Source organism: Scatophagus argus, chromosome 21, assembly GCF_020382885.2.
Source record: "Scatophagus argus isolate fScaArg1 chromosome 21, fScaArg1.pri, whole genome shotgun sequence".
Lineage (NCBI taxonomy): Eukaryota > Metazoa > Chordata > Actinopteri > Scatophagidae > Scatophagus > Scatophagus argus.
The window spans coordinates 401,529-421,545 of record NC_058513.1 but is presented as its reverse complement, the minus strand read 5'-3'; the positions used below and the strand labels follow the sequence as shown (position 1 = coordinate 421,545).

The 20,017-nt window shown below is 39.7% G+C and overlaps 2 protein-coding genes across 3 annotated transcripts; one reads left to right on the top strand and one right to left on the bottom strand.

The window, feature by feature from the left end:
- The first annotated feature begins 891 nt into the window (after window positions 1–891).
- On the top strand, window positions 892–8,276 carry tfam (transcription factor A, mitochondrial). Its single transcript, XM_046376981.1, has 7 exons — window positions 892–1,163; window positions 4,432–4,574; window positions 4,819–4,889; window positions 5,107–5,256; window positions 5,506–5,601; window positions 7,788–7,844; window positions 7,963–8,276. Exons 1-7 carry the CDS (start codon window positions 1,078–1,080, stop codon window positions 8,221–8,223), a joined length of 864 nt encoding a protein of 287 aa, XP_046232937.1. The 5' UTR covers window positions 892–1,077; the 3' UTR covers window positions 8,224–8,276.
- A 2,048-nt stretch (window positions 8,277–10,324) lies between these two features.
- Window positions 10,325–20,017, bottom strand: zgc:171971 (uncharacterized protein LOC569690 homolog). Of its 2 annotated transcripts, XM_046376980.1 has the most exons (9): window positions 19,690–20,017; window positions 19,176–19,410; window positions 18,313–18,359; window positions 18,033–18,187; window positions 17,818–17,933; window positions 13,199–13,319; window positions 12,768–13,006; window positions 12,349–12,501; window positions 10,325–11,159 (listed from the first exon to the last, which is right to left on the bottom strand). In XM_046376980.1, the coding sequence occupies exons 2-9, from the start codon at window positions 19,359–19,361 to the stop codon at window positions 11,019–11,021; spliced, it is 1,158 nt and encodes a 385-aa protein (XP_046232936.1). In that variant the 5' UTR covers window positions 19,362–19,410; window positions 19,690–20,017; the 3' UTR covers window positions 10,325–11,018. The 2 variants fall into 2 exon arrangements, with proteins under 2 accessions (XP_046232936.1, XP_046232935.1); XM_046376979.1 differs by having other exon boundaries at window positions 19,176–20,015.

The window sequence follows — 20,017 nt, the reverse complement described above, 5'->3', positions numbered from 1 at the left end:
CATATACACTTCAAGATCCTCCTCATCATTTACAAAGCTCTCAATAATCTTTAAAGTGTATTAGTTTTATTGATTGGAGTTTTATTAAAAATACTTCTGTGTTCCCCCACCTCTGAAATCAAAATTTCGCATGTGAACATGTATTATTGAGTGATTGGCTGAAAGATAAATTGATTTAATGACTAAATGTAACTTTGCCTAGTTGCCCGGACACTGCTTTTATTGTGAAATCGGTTCGAACTCGCTATTACCATAATGTTTTGTATATAGAGCACGTAAAAAAATTGTTGAGGCTGGTAGTGTTTTTCTTATGGGGCAGACGCTTTTGCCTATAAAGCACAAGCATTCCACTAACGTATTGGTTGGTTAAAGATTTGCGACTAGCAGCGTTACGTTACGGTAGGCTAACTTCGATTATCATTACGTCAATATAACCACAATAATACGGTTTCGATTTTGTGTGTTATAGTCATTATGCATTTTTCCTAACGATAGCTATAGCAGATGTTAGAAGCGTGGATAAAACAAAACACAAACTTGTGCTTGATTGATCCGTGAAACCAAAATGTCGAATGCCATAAAATAGCGCGTATGTCGCAAATACTTAAATAATACAAAAAGGTATTTCATCACAAAAAGCTACGAAGTTGTAATATATGTTACTGTACCTATTGTCTCTATCGCTCATACCGAAAACATGAAGAAAATTATGGCATTTTGTACCATAAAAGCATTTTGCATTTTGCACCATAGAAGTTACATTTTGGGGCTACAGCTCCATAAGCCCCCATTCATTTTGGAGTATGTTGCGAGTGCCCTCTACATAATCGGAAGTGTAAGAGAGTGGGAGTTCCTATATTAGAGTTTCTTTGGTTAACGTCAACTTTGACCTTATCCCACAATCCACCGGGGGAGATTAAAGGCGCTTTTTTGCAGAGCCTATGTTGTCAACAAGCAGAAGGGGAAGAGGCACCTGGGATTCTACTGCGTGAATTTAATAATACGCTTGTTTTGTGGGCTAATACGTTTGTCTTTTATTATTCTACTTGGCGCCCTTTAACGTCGGTAAACCGTGACATGGCTCCGTTCAGCTTATTGACAGCAAGTGTTAGCTGGTTGGCTAAGTCCTTCAGCGTCTTCCCCTGCACGAGTACGCTAGCAAGGTAGTTAATCTTAAGTTATTGTACTGTATTAATGAGCTGAAGTTGTGGCAGAGCGAAGTTGGCAAGCAAGATTTTGCATGCTGTGTTTTAGAATTTTTTTTTTCAATGAAAAGTAGATCGTGTTATAAAAAAATGTTTTTGGAGAGGGTAACATTAGTTAGCATTCAACTTGGTAAGACAATAAGAAGACGTGTTAAATACGCTGTGATGCTTGCGATTTTAGACATTTGTGAGGAGCTTTTGTGGTCGACAAGAATGTAGGCTTTTTGTGTGTTAATAGTAACATTTTTACATTGTAGGTAAGGCACGCGTGGTCAGGGCTCACTGATTCTTCAGATGAGGGACAACACTTGTTTTAGAGCTCAAATTTTTAAAAAATGTATTCCGCATCAATTTGAAGTTGATATATGTGTAGAGTCAGGTCTTAGTTATCAAACCATGTAAAGGAACGGGTTGTTTTTTGTTTCTTTTTTTTAATGTTCCCAAATTCTGTTATTTTCTGCCTTTGTTTTTAATGTTAAGACTATATAAACGATTCCCTTCCTTGAAAAGCGAGACACTAGTATGTAGATCAGTTATGTTTAACAGATGTATATATAGATGTTTAAATAATGTTTATTGAAAATCAACAACAAAAAGAACATGCATCTGACGGTGTTCATAATCACTGACGGTGTTGACAAAATTATTAATCAACATGGTCAGTTTTAAGTATACTGATAAATGTACTAAATAAAAAAAAACCACACTTGACAACAATTGAAGGAGATGACAACAATTGAAGGAGATGACAACAGATTATTCTAACAGAAATCTAACAAATCTTTGTCTTTGAACACAATTAAAGTGGGCAGCCTTTGCAGGTGTGTGTCCTCTTTTGGGGTTGCAGTGGCTTACTGGGAAAATGAGAAGGCTCCTCATTAGATAGATAGATAGATTCTTTATTGATCTTGATGGAAATTCAAGCATCCAGCATCCCATTACAGCAGTGTAGGTTAGTCAAAAGTAAACAAACAAAAAACCAAACAAAGCCTAACTGTTAGTGGGAAGGATAGACTAAACATACTAAATAAACTAACATATGCTACATAAAGCACAATGGAGGATTATTCTGATTTGGTGGACTGGCTGGGGGGTATCTGCTTGCTGCACTGTCCTTTGCTATCTTGAGCTTTTCTGCGCATCTCTGAGCCTTTCTCTGATGCCTTTTTTTCCTCTTTCTCTCAAATCGCCTATTTGTCGTATTTTTTTGTCTTGCATTCTCTTCTTCCACCTTTGCCTTTCCCTCCCTAGCACCTCACGTTTGCGCTCTGGGTCACTGTATAATTTCTCTCTTCTTTCTCTTTGGTACTCCCTACTTCTCCTCCTTTGCTCCCCTATTGACACTTTCCATCTAGCCATGGCTTCGTACAACACAGATCTATGATGAAAAATGTGTTAGAATTCTAACTAGACCCTGAAACATGATTTTTATTTACCTGGCATGATTCATTGATATGATTCAAAAATGTTTATGGTTTAAAATTATAAGTTTAATATATAATTACTAATTACTAAAACACAATTGAAAGCAGAGCACACCCTGTCTATGCCCTACAAAACCTAATGGTATACAAGGTTAAAAAATAAAAATCAGGCTATATGTACATTTGTGTGTGTGTAAAGAGAACCATGAAATAACATTGGAATATTTTACCATGTTCATAGGTAATATCATATTACCACATTAAGAGGTTACGGGAGGATTTGTCAACTCTGTCAGCTTACATGTCAACACCGTCATGATGACATCTGACGGTCTTGACAATAGGGATTTTTCCCTCATGCTAAATATGTATTGTATACTGCTGCCATTTTGTTTTTCCTTAGTTGCTAACTGCCTCTATAACGTCACCTAAATGCCTAAATTCAATCCACACTTCTTAACCGGACTCTCATTATTTGGAAGATTGTGTTTTTAAAAAATTTCCCCTCTGGGATAAATAAAGGAATTCTGATTCTGATTCTGACACGTAAAAGCTATGACTGCAGTGACATCATCACATCTTTCTTTGTGTAAAGTATCAAAAAAACTAAAGCTTACTAGGGCATGTGTAGTACTGCAGCATTCATCATACACATACCACATACAGGGGTTCTGAAGGATATAACTGACCGTATTATTTCCTGATTTATTAAGGATTATGGAAACATCTGATGGTGTTGATGGAAACTGAGCACACAACTTTGATAGGCAGATTTTTATAAAAAAATATTGTTTGAAGTTCACTTTGTGTACTGTTTGATGTATGTATAACCATTATAATTCTTTTGATGCATATGTTTTCTAATTTGTGGAGTCTTTAAGAGGTTTTTTGGCCTGTTTTATACTGTGATCTCTCAGAGAGCACAGGTTTAGAAACATGCACTTTTTAACTTCAGAACATAAATCTTTAACAAATTGAATTAAAACTGTAAATATATTTGGGAATAATGATGTTGGTATAAACAGTTCCTTAAGATTTTTGTTTGTATGTATATTATTTATTATAACATTCTTGATTTTTAACATAAAGATTATGCAGGACATGTTTTCTGAAGAATCAGTGATGGTTATAAATGGAATGATAATGTTCTTGCCATCATGTAAGCTCTTTAGATGTTCAGACTAGTATGTTCTCTAACTGAGTGGGGTTCAGTGATACACTGATTTCATGTTATACTGTGCCACGATAATTATCATACCATGTACATTTGCGTACATTCTACTATATTAGTGTTATTTTAGATATTTCAAGTTATTTCAAGTTTCATGTCTGTCAGGACATAATATTTTGTGAAATTATAAAGAAAACCCTTTTGTTTTCAAGGATTCAAGGAGCTTTATTGTCATTTCACACCTGTAAAAACATGAGGTGGAACAAAATTAGTTTCCCTGGTCCCAGTATAAGCCCAGTAACCTATGAATACGTAAAATAACTATAAAAATAAGCACTATAAATATAAAACAACCAGAATAAAAAAATAAATAACAGTGAACAGAGATGACAACAATATGTACAGCAGTAGTGTACAAAGTTTCTGTGCAAGACAGGATCATTATTTAAGGATCATTATTAGTAATAACTGTGCAATACCAGTCTGTACTGGTATTATGTCTGTACTGTGAACATTTCATACCACTGTTCTAAAGTAGGCATCACTAAATTGCCAAAAAGTAATTTCCATGAGAAATAACGGATGCTACGATGCTCTCTGCATAATTTGTATTTGTATTTGTATGCTGTAGGTGTACCAGTGTCCTCCCAACTACATATATCAACCCAGTGAAATGCCTGACCTCTCAGCCCAGTGGCCCTCCAAAGAGACCTCTGAATGGATACATGAGATATCTTCTGCAACAGCAGCCATTTGTGACAAGACAATACCCAGGTAAATCTATAACACTTTATACTTCTTTAGAAGACAGACTAAGTTACTGATTTCTTGCTGTATTTATATGGCAATAACGGCTGGTAAGTACTGGACCATAAACAGTGTGAAAGAATCATATTAAAATCAGATTGAATTATAATTTCACAGCACATGGCTGAGCTTAATCAGTCTCAGATTTTTCCATCATAAATTAAGTACTAAAATAATGTCATTGTGTTGATAATGATACCTGTGCCTTTAGAAGTCAAACCAGTGGATGTCATCAAGATGATCGCCCAGCAGTGGAGAACAATGAGTCCAGAGCAGAAACGGGTATTTCGATCCCTTACTTCTTAAAAGTCAAAGTCTATGCTTGTTATTCCAGTTTTTAATTGTGCCTTGAGTGCATACATTGTAGGGTAAGGCAGTGGCAAATCATCTGTGTGATGGCTACTTAAGTGTAAATAATACACTTTATCTTCTGTTGTCATACAGTCTCTATACATATTGGTCTTGTCAGTTTGTTGTTGGTCCCTCACTCCCTTTTTAGCCCTTTGAGGAAGCATCTCTGCAGGCCAGGAAGCAGTTTAAGGTTGACCTTCAGAGCTACCAGGCCCAGCTGTCCCCAGCACAGGCCAAGCAACAAACCCTGGAGAAGAGGCAGAAGAGTGCCAAAAGGAAGGCTGTCCGCAAAAAGAGGGTAAGAAAGATAGCAGTAAAAGGAATCAGGGAAATGCTGGGGTGACATTATGTCAAGAGCTTCAAGGTTTTCTTAAATGTGCTATGAAAAACATGTCTGCCTTCTAGAGCTGTTATCCAGTCTTTCTAGAAAGTTGTCTTTGCTGAGAGTAAATTCACAGGACAGAAGACTGCAGAGAAACATGAATTTTTGAATACTGAAGCCCATAATATATGCCACACCACCTCTCTCTGTCTGTGTGTGATCTAGGAGTTAAACATCTTAGGGAAACCCAAACGTCCTCGTTCTCCATTCAACATTTTCATGTCAGAGCACTTTCAGGAGGCCAGGGGAACCACAACACAGGTCAGTAACAGTAACACAGTAGTGTGACATAACATTTAAAGGGACGGGTCAAAATAAGAAATACTCACCACTAGTAATGTTGGTGCATAGACTTGTCTCCTAGTGCACATTTCCTGTTGTTCAGAAAATTCAAAAGTAGTCTTTCTCCAGTGGGAGAAGAACACTTTGTGACGAAAGGAACTAAAACTATAAAATAAGTAAATATGTTGAAATGTAATTATGTAAAACTCATACTATGTCAGTGTGTTGTATATCCTGGATTGTATCATCAAGCAATTTTATTGGCAGCATTTCAGCTGAAAAACAGGATTCAGTAGTTTTTAGGGAAGTTCCTCATCAGCTGTCTCAGAGCCTGAATGCAGTTTGCTGAAGTAGGGGTTCTTGGCTTATCATCATCTTTTATGGCAGGTAACATCCATAAGTGTTGCATTATCTACATCTGCTTGACTGTCCCTCCTTGCCTCATCTATTCTACGATTGTCTCATCTCATCTTCTTCCGCTTATCCGAATCTGGGTCGTGGAGGCAGCAGCCTCAGCATGGAAGCCCAGTCTGTCCTCTCCCCGACCACTGCCACCAGCTCGTCCAGGGGGATACCCAGGTCAGACGAGAGATATAATTCTTTCATCATGTCCTGGTTCTGCCCCGGGGTCTTGTTCTGGATGGACATGCCCGAGACAACTCCCCAGGGAGATGTTCGTGAGGCATCCTAACCAGGTACCCGAACCACCCCGACTGGCTCCTCTGGAAGGAGTAGTGGCTCTACTCTGTGCCCCTCTCAGATGTCCGAGCTCCTCACCCTATCTCTAAGGCTGAGCCCCCAGCCACCCTGCAGAGGAAACTCTTTTCGGCCATTTGTATCTGCAGCTCGTGACCATAGGTGAGGGTCGGAACATAGACTGACCAGTAAATCGAGAGCTTTCGGCTCAACTGTCTCTTCACCACGACAGACCAGTACAGCATCTGCATCACAGCAGACGCTGCTCCGATCCGCCTGTCAATCTCCCGCTCCATTTTACCCTCACTCGTGACCCTCATTCAAGACCCTGTGATACGAAAACTCCTCCACTTGGGGCAGCAACTCTCCTCTAACCCGGATTGGGCAGTCAACCCTTTTCTGGCTTAGAACCATGGCCTCGGATTTAGAGGAGCTGATCTTCATCCCAGCTTCTTCACACCGGGCTGTGAAGTGTTCCAGTCCAAGAATCCTAAGGCCACTGAATGCGACACCCTCTGTGGCTAGAAGTTCTGTCCATAAACCGGTTACAAAGGTGCAACAATGGACCAACCACCACATATTCCCGGAGAACCCCCCCCCACAGATGCCCCAAGAAACTTGGTCGTAAGCCTTTTCCAAGTCCACAAAACACATGTGGACTGGTTGGGCAAACTCCCACGACCCCTCCAGCACACTTGCAAGGCTGTAGAGCCGTTCCAGTGTTCTACAACTGGAACGAAAACTGCATTGTTGCTCTTGGATCCAAATTTCAACTAACAGATGGACTCTCCTTTCTGGCACCCTGGTGTAGACTTTCCTGGGGAGGCTGAGGAGTGTGATCCCTCTGTAGCTGGAACACACTCTCTGGTCCCCCCTTTTCGAAAAGGGGGACCACCATTTCTACCATTGCTTTGTATGTGAAAAGACTCCGAAATGTGGAAATGAATGTTTATTAGAATTTATACATGCAGTTCCTTCCAGAAGTTACGACAAACTAAATGGAATATACTGCTTCCATCCATACCCTTTCAGAAACATTTTCATTGCAGTCAAAACTATATGTCTTCCTATGCTGCATACAAATGTTAACACACCTGTGATGTTAACAGTGCAGTCTAACAGCAAATTGCTTTATTTAAAGGAGCTATGCTACTCTTATAACATGGGTTTTAACACTTTTATAGTAACTTACTGAAGTCGAAAAACATTGTTTTATATATCTGCGGTCGCTTGGTGCTCAGTGCTCCATGTAATCTGATGTATCACTATTTAACCTTGAGCATTTTGAGAAGGATTTGTTTTAGGTTGATGGCATCATAACAGACATTCAAAGCTTCTTTTGAAAGCATCAGTGGAAGCTTCTTATCTTAAAACACAGCCCTATTGCTGTGCTTGTATTGCAAAACAGAATTTCCTTGGATTGTCACAGTAATCATTGATGTAATCTTTCTGCTGATGATGTTCTTCAGGCAAAGATGAAGTCACTGTTAGAGGACTGGAGGAATCTGATCAGTCATCAGAAACAGGTTGGGTACACAATTCTTACATTAATCTCGTAGTTGTATGGTCTTTGTGCCACTGCACACATGGGAAACAAGATTCATTATTGTTCAGTTTTCAAATCTTGTTTGTTTCACATCTCAGGTCTACACACAGTTGGCTGAGGATGACAAAATTCGTTACAAAAATGAGATCAAGTCATGGGAGGACCACATGATGGAGATTGGACGAGAAGACCTGATCCGAAGGCAGACATTGTCTTCCGAGAAAAAAACCGCTAAAGCAAAGAAGATAACAAAGAAAGCTAATGCTACAACAGTGAATAAAACGACTGCCAAAGGAATGTCAAAGACAACCAGGAAGATAAAGAGTAGCTCCACAAAAACTGATATGTTTATGCATTGAGTCAACTGTCAGAGGAGACTATGGTCTTCATTAAAGCTGAAGATTTCTGATGAGCCAGGGCTATGACTTGCTTGTTTGTTTTTTTTACTTTAAAGTCAAAGAATTCTGAGTTGTCATGAATGCTTCTTCAATTGAAAGGGCAAAGTCTTCACAGCATTCAGAGAGATCAAGACACCTTTACAACACCCCATTAATGCCTCTGTTAAGTAAAAATAAGACAATGTAATAACTGACAATAGGATTTTTACAGGGCACTGTGTGAGCTTATTGTCACCCTCTGTACAAGTACACATTCTTTTATTTTTGACATTTTTTTCTTAACAGGAGCAGTTAAAAAAACGAGCACATCAAAAATGAGGTCATGGGATGATTCACTTATCCAAGGAAATATATAGTACAGAGTAAGATTTAGGAGGTTAGAACACATTTCGACTTCGATTGGGTAGTTCAATTCTTCCAAATAATGTAGGGTGGGATTGTTCTCAGCTGAAACTAAGAAACTGAGTTTCTTAGTTTCAGTATACTTAAGGGAAATAGTAAAGGTTAGAGTTGCTATTTGAAAAACAACCAGTATGTGAGGTGTTATTCTGTATTTGTCTTGTCAACAAATCTGTGAAAAAATGCAGCTGGTTCTTTTATGGAGTGTTTCCTATGGAGTGGAGCTTGTTGGGTAGTTGGCTCCATGAGTTTCTTCTCTAAGAGAAGTGCCATTGGTTGCAATTTACAGAAAGCACTTCTAAAGATGGTCATGGTTCCCATGATTGCAAACTGACTGAATCCTTTGTCTTGTGGCTGTTATTGTAGTATACGCTTGTACAGTTGCAAACTTAAACTGTGAAATTCCACAGTTTGTCTTCTATGGAATAAATAAAATTGTCTGGCATATTGTTTTTAAACACAAAAATATCCAGTTCATGCTTTCCACTCAAGCTTAACAAGATGCTTTTTGTTCTGTGAACAGTTGTCAATATATGTTATGGTTGACAGTAAAATTAACTTTTGCCTTCACTGATTGTTTTGATGGCATAAAGGGTCAGTCCCTCTCAGATGCCAGCAGAACTGAACTGTCCTGACTTCACTATATGGAGTTGGTTATGAGCTGCTGGGTCAAGTATGAGGAAAAAAACTTCCATTATGCTTGAGGAAATGCAGCCGTGTGTCAGATATTACTAATAAAATCCAGATTCTTTCCTGTCTTCAGTGTTGCCATTTCTATTCTGTTAATCATGAAGAATGTAATTCACTGTTTCTTTTACTGTAGAGTATATTTAGTGCTCATGTTTAGGCAGTATTAATTTGGCTTCTTTCTTTGTGTTGTGTATTTACTGAATAAACATTTACCCTTCTAAAAAAATTACTTTTCATGATGCCTAAAGAATTACACGTGAAACACCCAATTTTAAAAATAAGCAATATGTACGCTGTACTATGAAAGTCACATTTTTATGATACATGATTGTGATAAAATTCAGTATATATTTCTCATGAATTAAACATCAGGTCAGATTTGGCAAAATCATCGAGAAGTGATAAAGTAAATAAAAGTAGTAGTAAAAACAGACCCGTGTAGAGCATATAAAACAATGTGATATAAAATTACGGGTGTACTAGTCAATAAAACTGAGTGATATAAAGCATGATGACGAGTTGAGACGGGGCTCCTAAAAGCAGGTTATTTCAGAACTGTGGCCCCTGACAATATGTAAAGATTATATATATAATCTGAAAGTAATCTTTATAAACCAACCAACTGCTGAAGTCTGTTTACCAGACTGATGTGATCTACTGTATGACAAGCTGTATTTCAGTCTCTTACATCTGATTTCATTAGGAGGTCATTGTAGACTATGAGAAGGTTTGTGTAATCTAATTGTTTTGAAAGCCTAACACATTTTTTCTCAAAAATAGATTATCGGAAGGAGGTCAGCAACATCTGTATTTACAGTTGGCTCTGTGAAGCTGATGCATAAGAGTCATTTGAGATGTGAAAAATTAAATGGTGCTTCTGAGGTAGCAGAAAAGGATTCAGGTTCACAAACATACTCACACCTAATAACAAATAAACAACTTTCCATCACTATCCACAGCAATAACAAATACAAACTGTTATATCTAAGTTTACTAAATGCTACAAAATTTATAACAAAGAGTGCAGTTCAGAAATACACATTTGCTTTGCACCTGTTAATCTACTGAACACACACATGATGAGATATAAATATAGGAGAATAGGTGCACAGTTATCTCATGGTCAGTCTGTTATACTCATATGAATGTTCAGTTATCAAGGCATGTATAGGTTAAAAAGCCAAAACAACATAATAAAAGGTGGTTCTATATGTGGGGAAAATGGTCATCTTTGTGGCAATTTTAAAGTGTGCTCGATCTTTCTCTGGGAGTCCACTAAGCACGTAGTTCATTCCTTTTGCTGGTCTTCTTTCATCTATTGTTGGGTGCTGTACTGGGCTGCATAGAATTGACAGTATTCTCCTTTTCTTCTCACCGATGTGTATATGGTTCATCAGTGCACAGGTAACAATATACAACTGAGTCATTGCACATCAATAGGATGAGTCCAATACTATCTTTACAAAATGTTTTGACACCAGAGGAAAAAACATAACAATGATCACATTCTTATATATCACATGATTTTCAAATTTAAAAAAAAGAAAGAAGAAAAATCGTGTCCCATCAGATCAGGATTCCCGTAAAACTCAAAGAAATCGTTATTTGTGTCGATCACTGTGTAACTTTCAGTTCTGCTAGATTTCTGTGTAGCAGATGAGAGACTATCACGGCTCTTGCTGCTGCTCTGTTCCAACTTGTTTCAGTAAAGCCTGGAACTCAGGAGATAAAACCAGTTTGTGGTGGATGTTTCCTAACACCATCATGTCTCCGGTCCGACCATCAGAAAGATGCACCGACACCAGTTGCTGTAGGAAGCAGGAGACATGGTTTGTACAGGAGTAGTGACAGAGTGCCATTGTTTTTCTTATCACATATTGACTGAGGATTACTGGCACAGTTACACAGTTTAAAACAGCGGTTATAATTTGCAGTTGCAATAGTATTATACTGTTGTTCAAATACTTACTGACACATATTTATTAATATATACATCTAGCTAGTATCAGATGGGAATGTTTGCCCTCAAAATTGCTTTAATTCTTTGTAGCATAGATTCAAAGGAAACATTCCTCATATATTGTGTTCCATATTGACATGACAAGACAACTTAATATGTATATTACAAGCAGTTTGTCTCAGAGGGCTTTACATTACATTATTTGAATTGGAGAGAACTGCTGCTCACTAGATATTTTCTGTTTTTCCAACTATTTGGGTTTAACGCCAGAGGTGGTTCTGTGAGAAATTTCCAATAGAGAAGACAGTATTAAATATTTCAGCAGTTTCTTATCTACAGCTTTACTAGGAAGTAATGTTTGATGTACCAGTCAGTTTATGTATTTCGGTTTTATACTATTTGCTAAATCCATCCGGGTAGGCTGCTGCTGACAGGAAGAGCCGTTGCTGGGGATTTAGTATTTCGTCTTTAACGTTAAGATGGGTGGTATGTATCAAATAATATTCATATGATTCCCAGAACCCGAGGTTTCCCTGCAGAACACTGCATTGTAAACAGATGATTACGGTTATCCACTTCACCTGTCAGTGGTGTTAATATTGTGGCTGGTCCAGTTATTTGAGTCAAACACACAGAGAAAATCCATGTTGGCTTTTCAGACTTCTGCTCTAATGTGTCTTAATCTGCATCACATGTTGCTGTTGTAACATTTGTAGTATGCAACTTTATTTATATATTTGTACCAGTAATGTGTAATCATGCTCAGTCCTTTTCCATTTACTTCTCCTTTCAAGAAAACATGGCACACGTTGCAGTTACATTTTGGAAGATATTTTTATGTGATTTCATAGCTCTAACGGCAGGTAGGCACAAAGTGTTTCAGCAGAAGTGTGTATATAAATGGTAATGGCTCTAAGTGCAACCTAAACAACAGCCTTATCAAACCGTCTGGTGTGAGTGAACAGTTTACTATTCCCTTTACTTTTGATAAGTTACAATACATTACAACATGGCACACAAGCACATGATCACTGTACCTGCAGGAAAGAGAATGCAGCTCCCTCAGAGACATCCATGACGATGTCACCCAACTTCAGCTCCACTTTTCCTGACTTCCTGATCTGAAGTTTACCCAAAAATCCTTCTGGGAACTGCGAAAGCACAGGGCAGCCCTCATTCACCACAGCCTCCTGAGGAGAGGCAGACATACACAACCTGTTCATAACTGGCTGATACAAGCATTCCTGGATTGGAAAGGCCATCCATCCATCCATCCAAACTCCAAATAGAAGGGCCCAGACTGGGATTCGAACCTGAAACCCTCTTGCTATGAGGTGACAGTGCTAACCACTGCACTACCGTGCCGTTGGAAAGGCCAATCTACAAATTTTTAAATAGAAAAAGTTTTCCTCATAGAAAATGTAACCCAGTGTTAGTGTTAATTCTGTGAACCCACTTGTGCTTGTAAAGGCCTCTTCTCTTCAGGCTTGCCTTCCATCTTGCCAAGTTTATCAGCTGTAGAAAAGGCAGGGTTGACCTTACGTCCAGGTGTTCTGCTTGGCATGCAGTCAGGTAGCTGCATAAAGAAGAGCTCCTCTCTGCCAGATAAGCTGAGATCATGCAGCACTTCTACCAGGGATAGCTGCTCTGGTTTGGGCAGCTCTGTTCTGCTGTAGCTTGCCCTACTCTCTGAACCTGCCAACATGACAAACACAACAAAAGTTCACGGACAGTCCATGTAAAGCTTCCTAAAATATGTTTCAGAACATCACATGAGCAGAGCCACACCAACAAACAAAAATGCAGATTGATGCAATTAATAACCAAAATCTGTAATCTGTGTTGTGTTACTGTCAGTTGTGGAACTCAAGCAGTAGTCAGTAGTACCTCTCTCACGTGCTGCCGCAGACATCAGTATTTGACTCTTTGTGAAACTGCTGGACTGACTCAGAGGCAGCCGGATAGGTTTCAGGTTAGCATCATTACTCAGACCAGGGTCATCTATGAACTGTGGATGAAATAATAGTTATGAACAATGAAGAGATGAAGGTGGTGATAATGATTGTTATAATTACTATTATTAAGATCATTATTATTATTTTGGTTGATAATACTAATCAAATCTCACTGACTCACCAGTCACCAGTTCAATGATTACAAACTAATGCTGTATCACTTAACAATGTGTAAAAACACAAAGCTTTATTTTTGTAGAAAATGAGACAGATGAGACAAGAGCCACATTAAACTCCATCAAACCTACTGTCCACTCTTCTGTCCATTGTATCTACAAAGTATAACAAACAGGATAAGCACATAGCCCTACACGCTCTATGTGTTTGGTTATTATGCTATTTTAATATCTGCTTGTTATTCTGATGGGAATTCTTAAGGAAACATAAGGTATTGTACTGTGTGTGCATCCTCCTAAATGCTGAATGTAAATCGAGCCTCTCTATATTCCACTCTCCCCACACTCTCTGCCCCCCTCCCCCCACTTGGACGCTCTGATCTGATCACTGTCTCGTTCATCTGCTCCCCGAATACACACCCAGGGTGAGAAGAAAGCCTGCACAGAAGAAGTCTGTGAAAGTGTGAACTGATGAGGCCAGTAAGAGACTGACAGACTGTTTTCAAACTACAGACTGGGAGACACTTTACAGCTCTCATGGTGATGACATCAATGGCCTGACTGACTGCATCACATTAATCACATCATTAACTTCTGTGTGGTGCGGTAGCTCCTTCCTACACTGAAGGTGTAGCAGTCTGCCACTGAAGGAGCTCCTCAGAGCCTCCACTGTCTGATGCAGAGGGTGAGAGGTGTTGTCCATGATGGATGTCAGCTTGGCTAACATCCTCCCCTCACCCACCTCCTCCACGGAGTCCAGTGGGCAGCCCAGGACAGAGCTGGCCCTCCTGACCAGCTTATTTAGTCTCTTCCTGCTGCCCGGTCCCCAACAGACCACAGCGTAGTGAATAGCAGAGGCTACCACAGAGTCATAAAAAGTCCTTAGGAGGGGCCTGCACACACCAAAGGACCTCAGTCTCCTCAGAAGGTGGAGGCGACTTTGGCCCTTCTTGTACAGGGCATCTGTGTTATGTGACCAGTCCAGTTTTTAGACAGCCAGATATTTAAAACTGTCCACCATCTCAATGTCCGAGTCCCGGATGTTCACCGGTATATGTGGTAATGTCCTTCTCCGGAAGTCAATCACCATCTCCTTCGTGTTATTGGTGTTTAAGCAAAGGTGGTTGCGCTCCTGACTGTCCTGTCCTCCATCTCGTTCCCCTCAGACACACAGCCAACATTGGCTGAGTCGTCAGAGAACTTCTGGAGGTGACATCTGCTGGTGTTGTAGGTGAAGTCAGAAGTGTAAAGGGTGAAGAGGAAAGGTGAGAGCACTGTCCGTCCACTCCTGCTCTCTCCAGCTTCCGTCTCAGCAGCACCGGTTGAATTGTATTGAATTTACCTGAGAAGTCAAAAAACATGATTCTCACAGCGCTCCCAGCACTCTCCAGTTGAGTCAGCGCCTGGTGCAGCAGGTAGAAGACAGCGTCATCCACCCCGATGTCTGGCCTGCAGGCAAACTGCAGTGTGCATTATAATAAACTGTTAATTTATTATCTCTATATTTTTTCTAACTGTTTTTGCACACTTCTTGCTTTATGCATTCTATTCTGTTCTTGTGAGCTGCCACGACAAGTGAATGTCCCCACTGTGGGATCAGTAAAGTTCATCTTGTCTTATCTTGTCTTATAACAGGCTATGTGCCCAGCTTTACCCTTACTTAGCACCTGCCTATTAGACATGATCAATCTGTCCCTGATAACAGGCTATGTACCCCAGTCCTTTAAAGTAGCTGTAGTCAAACCTCTCCTTAAAAAACACACACTTGATCCAGAGGTTTTAAGCAACTATCGACCAATATCTAACCTTCCATTTCTCTCCAAGATCCTTGAGAGAACAGTCGCCAACCAGCTACATGACTTTCTACATAGTAATATCTGGCTTTAGAGCTCATCATAGCACAGAGATGGCATTAGTCAGAGTCATAAATGACCTTCTATTGGCATCAGACAAGGGATTTATCTCTGTCCTTGTACTGTGAGACCATAGTGCTGCATTTGACACCACTGACCATTCTATCTTATTACTCAGATTGGAACACCTAATTGGCATCAAAGGAACTGCGTTAAGCTGGTTTCAGTCCTATTTATCAGATTGATCTCAATCTGTTCATGTTAATGATACATCGTTCACACTCACAAAAGTTAGCCACAGAGTTCCCCAAAGTTCTGTGCTCAGGCCAATACTATTCACCCTTTATATGCTCCCCATCAGTGATATTATTAGGAAACACTCCATACGTTTTCATTGTTATGCAGATGACACACAATTGTATTTGGCAATGAAACCAGATGAAACAAATCAGTCATGTCTTAAAGACATAAAAACCTGGATGACTTGCAATTTTTTACTTCAAAATTCAGTCAAAACTGAAGTTATTGTTCTGGGCCCTAAACACCTTAGAAACAAATTATCCAGTGACATAGCAATGCTAGATGCTTAGCCCTGGCCTCAAGCTCCACTGTAAGGAATCTAGTTCTTTTTGATCAGGACATGTCCTTTAACTCACACACACATTTCAAAGACCGCAGACACCTCCACAATATTGCAAAAATTAGGCACATCCTGAGTCAGAAAGATGCAAAAAAATTAGTCCATGCATATATTACTTCCAGGCCAGAAAGTCACGATGCTGTGGAAGACGTCCTGCTTGGTTCCAGTCCCCAAGAAGTCGATGCCATCTGACCCAGCAGACTACAGACCAGTCGCCCTCGCATCTCATGTGATGAAGGTCCTGGAAAGACTGGTCTTAGCCCAGCTGAGGCCACAGGTGAAGATGTTTCTGGACCCCTTGCAATTTGCCTACCAGTGCCATTGTCATCTTCCTGCTGCAATGAGCCCATTTGCCTCTGGATGGTGGGGGAGGCACTGTGAGGATCACATTCTGTGATTTCTCCAGTGCTTTCAACACCATTCAACCTCTGCTACTGGGTGAGAAGCTGCAGGTGATGGATGTTGATGACACAAGGATCTCCTGGATTACTGACTACTTGACAGGCAGGCCACGGTTTGTCTGACTGGGCAATGTCCTGTCTGCTGTGGTGGTCAGTGATGTAGGAGCTCCACAAGGAGCTGTGCTGTGGTGATCGGCAACAGACTGGACTGGACATCTAATACCAAGGCTGTGTACAAGAAGGTGATGAGCATGACTCTATTTCCTGAGGAAGCTGAGATTCTTCAGTGTGTGCAGGAAGATGTTGGAGGTCTTCTACAAGTCTGTTGTTGCCAGTGCCATTTTCTTTGCTATTGCTGGTTACTGTTACTAATATTGCTATCATAATCACCATAGTACCTTCTGTATACTTCATTGTCATTATCATTATCTACAGTTTAAAAGAGTTTGGTTTAAACCTGCTCTAATTGGAAAGTGTCATGAGATACCTTTTGTTGTGAATTGGTTCTATATAAATAAACTGAACTGAATTGAATTGAATTAAATTGAGTGTTGGAGCAGCAGCACCAGAGCCAGTGACACTAACAGACTTGATAAAATCATCAAGAAGGCTGGCTCTGTACTTGGTTTTAGGCTAGACACTTTTGTGACCGTGGTGGAGAGGAGGATGCTGAATAAACTGTTATCCATCATGGACAATGATCAGCACCCCCTCCATCACATAGTAGACAGACATCTCCCCCGCGACCCTGACGGATAAGCGGTATAGAAAATGGATGGATGGATGGACTACTCTTGTCAAGTATTATTCCTTAATTTCCTAGTTAGTTTGTCTCAAAACGATAGTCTAATTTTTCCACTTGTTCACAATGGCTAAGGAATTAGAGATCACTTTCTAATATGCTTGATCTTGTACTTGTTTCAATCAAAAATATATATAAAAAACATGAGAGTGCAACACTGATTAATCCAATCCAGTGGATATCTATTAAACTTAAATGTTTTCAGTGGCAAATTCAATTTTTGCTCAGACTCCATTTCTATGCTGAGACGCGGGGGGGGGGGGGATTTGCACAAAAAGTCTAACTATCAAAGATACATATTTGGTTTGAGTAACTCAGACTGCTGAAACCTTATATTAACTTCAGATAAACAGTTGTATACATATTTGCACAAGTAGATCTCCAGTAGACTTTGTTCCCCATCACTTTTACTGAAAGCACACTGGACAGGAGTGATGGTATGAAAAGGAGGAACAATTACAGCAAGAAGAAAAGTAGAATAGCTAGAATTAGAATAAGTTCTTTTTTATTCAAACACCTTATGAGTGGCAATTATTGTTCATGCAATTTAATTTATATCATTTTTGACTCAAATGCAGCTCAAAACCCAGTCACATATAAGGTTTCAACCTAGTTTTGTTTTAAGACAGACATTGAGACGCTGTCCTTCAAGGTATAGCTTCTAGCAGGAAGTACTCACATCATCCCTCTGTAGTATCTCATGTTCATCCTCCTCTGATCCTTTCCCCTCTTTCTTCACCAGCTTACACACAGGAGAGGTGGCGGCATCATGTAGGTCTGTAGCACCATGCCAGCCTGTTGTGAGGGAAGACGTGCACCTGTAATGTACCTGCAACCAAACCTCTGGTGTGCATGCTTGAATTCCACTGAAAAAGAACCAAATGAGATGTTGACCTGTTTTGCGAACAGTGTCAGCAGGACCCTGTTCAAAGATGGAATGAGACTGGATGGTGTGAGGCCTTTCGCTCCTCCTCCCTCTGTTCTCTCTCCTCCTCTCATCCCTCTCTCTTCTCTCCTTTCTTGGAGCCACATAGACCTCTTCCTTCAATCTGGGAAAGAAATGGGCATGATGTTTAAAATTATTAGCACTGCACACTGAAAACACATAATGTCAATACTTAAAATTTGCATAATTAATCAGGCGACTGGAAATATTGCATTGATGGTCACTTACTCATCTTTGTTTTTCCTCACAGCATGAACGTTTGGCTCAAAGGTTTTCTTTGGAACAAACAAATTCGAACCATGATTAATATCAAGCATTTATTTCTTGGGATTCAGGATTAATATACTGTAAATACATAATACATTTAATTGGCTATAAATTCTTTCTAGCTGTCAGATTCAATATTACAGGATGATGATCTCTGTTTTGCATTTTAGTGAAAATACTGATTTTCCTTTACCACTACTACTTTATTGACCCCCTTATTATGAAAGCATCATCAAACGAAATGAGATTTTCTTACTGAGACCCTGGAGTTGACCCCCTTTGTGAGGGAAGCAAACGTGTTCACTCACAATGTAAAGTGTGTCACACTAATCCAGTAAGAAAAAAAATAAAATTGTTGTTGTTTTATATATTGAACAAGTCTACCGGGAAGTTTAAGGAACTCCATGTTTATTTAAACAAAGACATCTTCTGTGTGTTTTACCTAACGATTACTTTAACATGTCTTCTCTTCTTCAACATGTCTTCTCTCTTCTTGTATTCATCCTTGTGTTATTATTATTATTATATAAGCACTTTGCTTTGTATTAATGTAAAAATAAAGTGTCCTATAACTATTCCATGACATACTTGTGTTACTATGCCTTGTTTTTGAGTATGCATAAAATAGCCTTAAGTCCATGTGGTGATGTAAGAATCATGTGGAGCTGGATTTCTTTTAAAAAAAATGAAATTTTGTAACTTAATGGTGAAACATAATATAATTATTTAATTATTGTTTTTGATTTAATATAATTGTCTACTTGAAGGCATTTCCATTTTAAGCAGGTATTTCCTATTTCCACTCCTTTCATGTCATCCATTACCTTTGGTTTTTTGAGGGCTCCACCCAGTGTCAGGTCCCTGGTTCTGAGAGAAGTCAGTCTTCCTGGTGGAGTGGAGGAGGGCACACTCCGCATCCGGCCGGAGAGTTCCCCCGTGGTGAAACTCAGCCCAGCTCCGCCTTGGCCGGAGGAGCTCGGAACACTTGCTACATCCCCCAGATCAGTCATTCTGTGGTATAGGTTTTCCCTTGTATTATTTTAGGTTCCTGAAGTGTAGCTAAGGCGTTTGAAATGATACACATAATGAGTAACGTCACGGTTTTTACTCTTTAGATGTCTCTTTCTGTGTCTATCAAATGTATCCTATAAACACCCTGAAAAACCACGATCAGCACGGACACTCGGCTAAACGCGAGTGCACCGTATACACACAGCACAACGAAAGCGCGTTACCCTCCATTTTGTTCGCACTCGCGGTTTGAAAACAGACGCGCCACAATACAAAATGTTTACGTCTTAACAAATGTCATTCAGCGTTAGTTATTAGAAGTTATACCCGGTCTCGCTGCAATGCACAGTAACGTAATCCTTCCAGAGGGCTACATATAGCATTTCTTCTTTGGTACACCTTCTTAGTCGTAACCAAGCGTAATTTCCGGGTATTGTTGGCCGAAAACATACAGTTCTGATTTAAAAAACGTCAAACAGTGACATTTTCCAGCGTTTTTCGGCGTCGCGCCGCCTCTTTCACTTGTCCAGCTTGAAAGACTCCAATATCCTTTCTACTGCGAAGATAAGGTTCTTAATGGCAGTACACAGATGGAACCACAAGGTGGCGGCGTTTGTCTGGTATGTGAGTGTCATTCGTGCAACATAGGCTCAAC

Excerpts from the sequence above, each read along its gene's own strand:
- zgc:171971 (XM_046376980.1), bottom strand. The coding sequence starts at position 19,361 with ATGACTGATCTGGGGGATGTAGCAAGTGTTCCGAGCTCCTCCGGCCAA. Across the intron at positions 17,934-18,032 it reads TGACACTGTTCGCAAAACAG|GCTGGCATGGTGCTACAGAC; the intron begins GTCAACATCTCA and ends CCCTCACAACAG. Across the intron at positions 12,502-12,767 it reads AGAGGCCTTTACAAGCACAA|GAGGCTGTGGTGAATGAGGG; the intron begins GTGGGTTCACAG and ends GCCTCTCCTCAG.
- tfam (XM_046376981.1), top strand. The coding sequence starts at position 1,078 with ATGGCTCCGTTCAGCTTATTGACAGCAAGTGTTAGCTGGTTGGCTAAG. Across the intron at positions 1,164-4,431 it reads TGCACGAGTACGCTAGCAAG|GTGTACCAGTGTCCTCCCAA; the intron begins GTAGTTAATCTT and ends TGTATGCTGTAG. Across the intron at positions 7,845-7,962 it reads TGATCAGTCATCAGAAACAG|GTCTACACACAGTTGGCTGA; the intron begins GTTGGGTACACA and ends TTCACATCTCAG.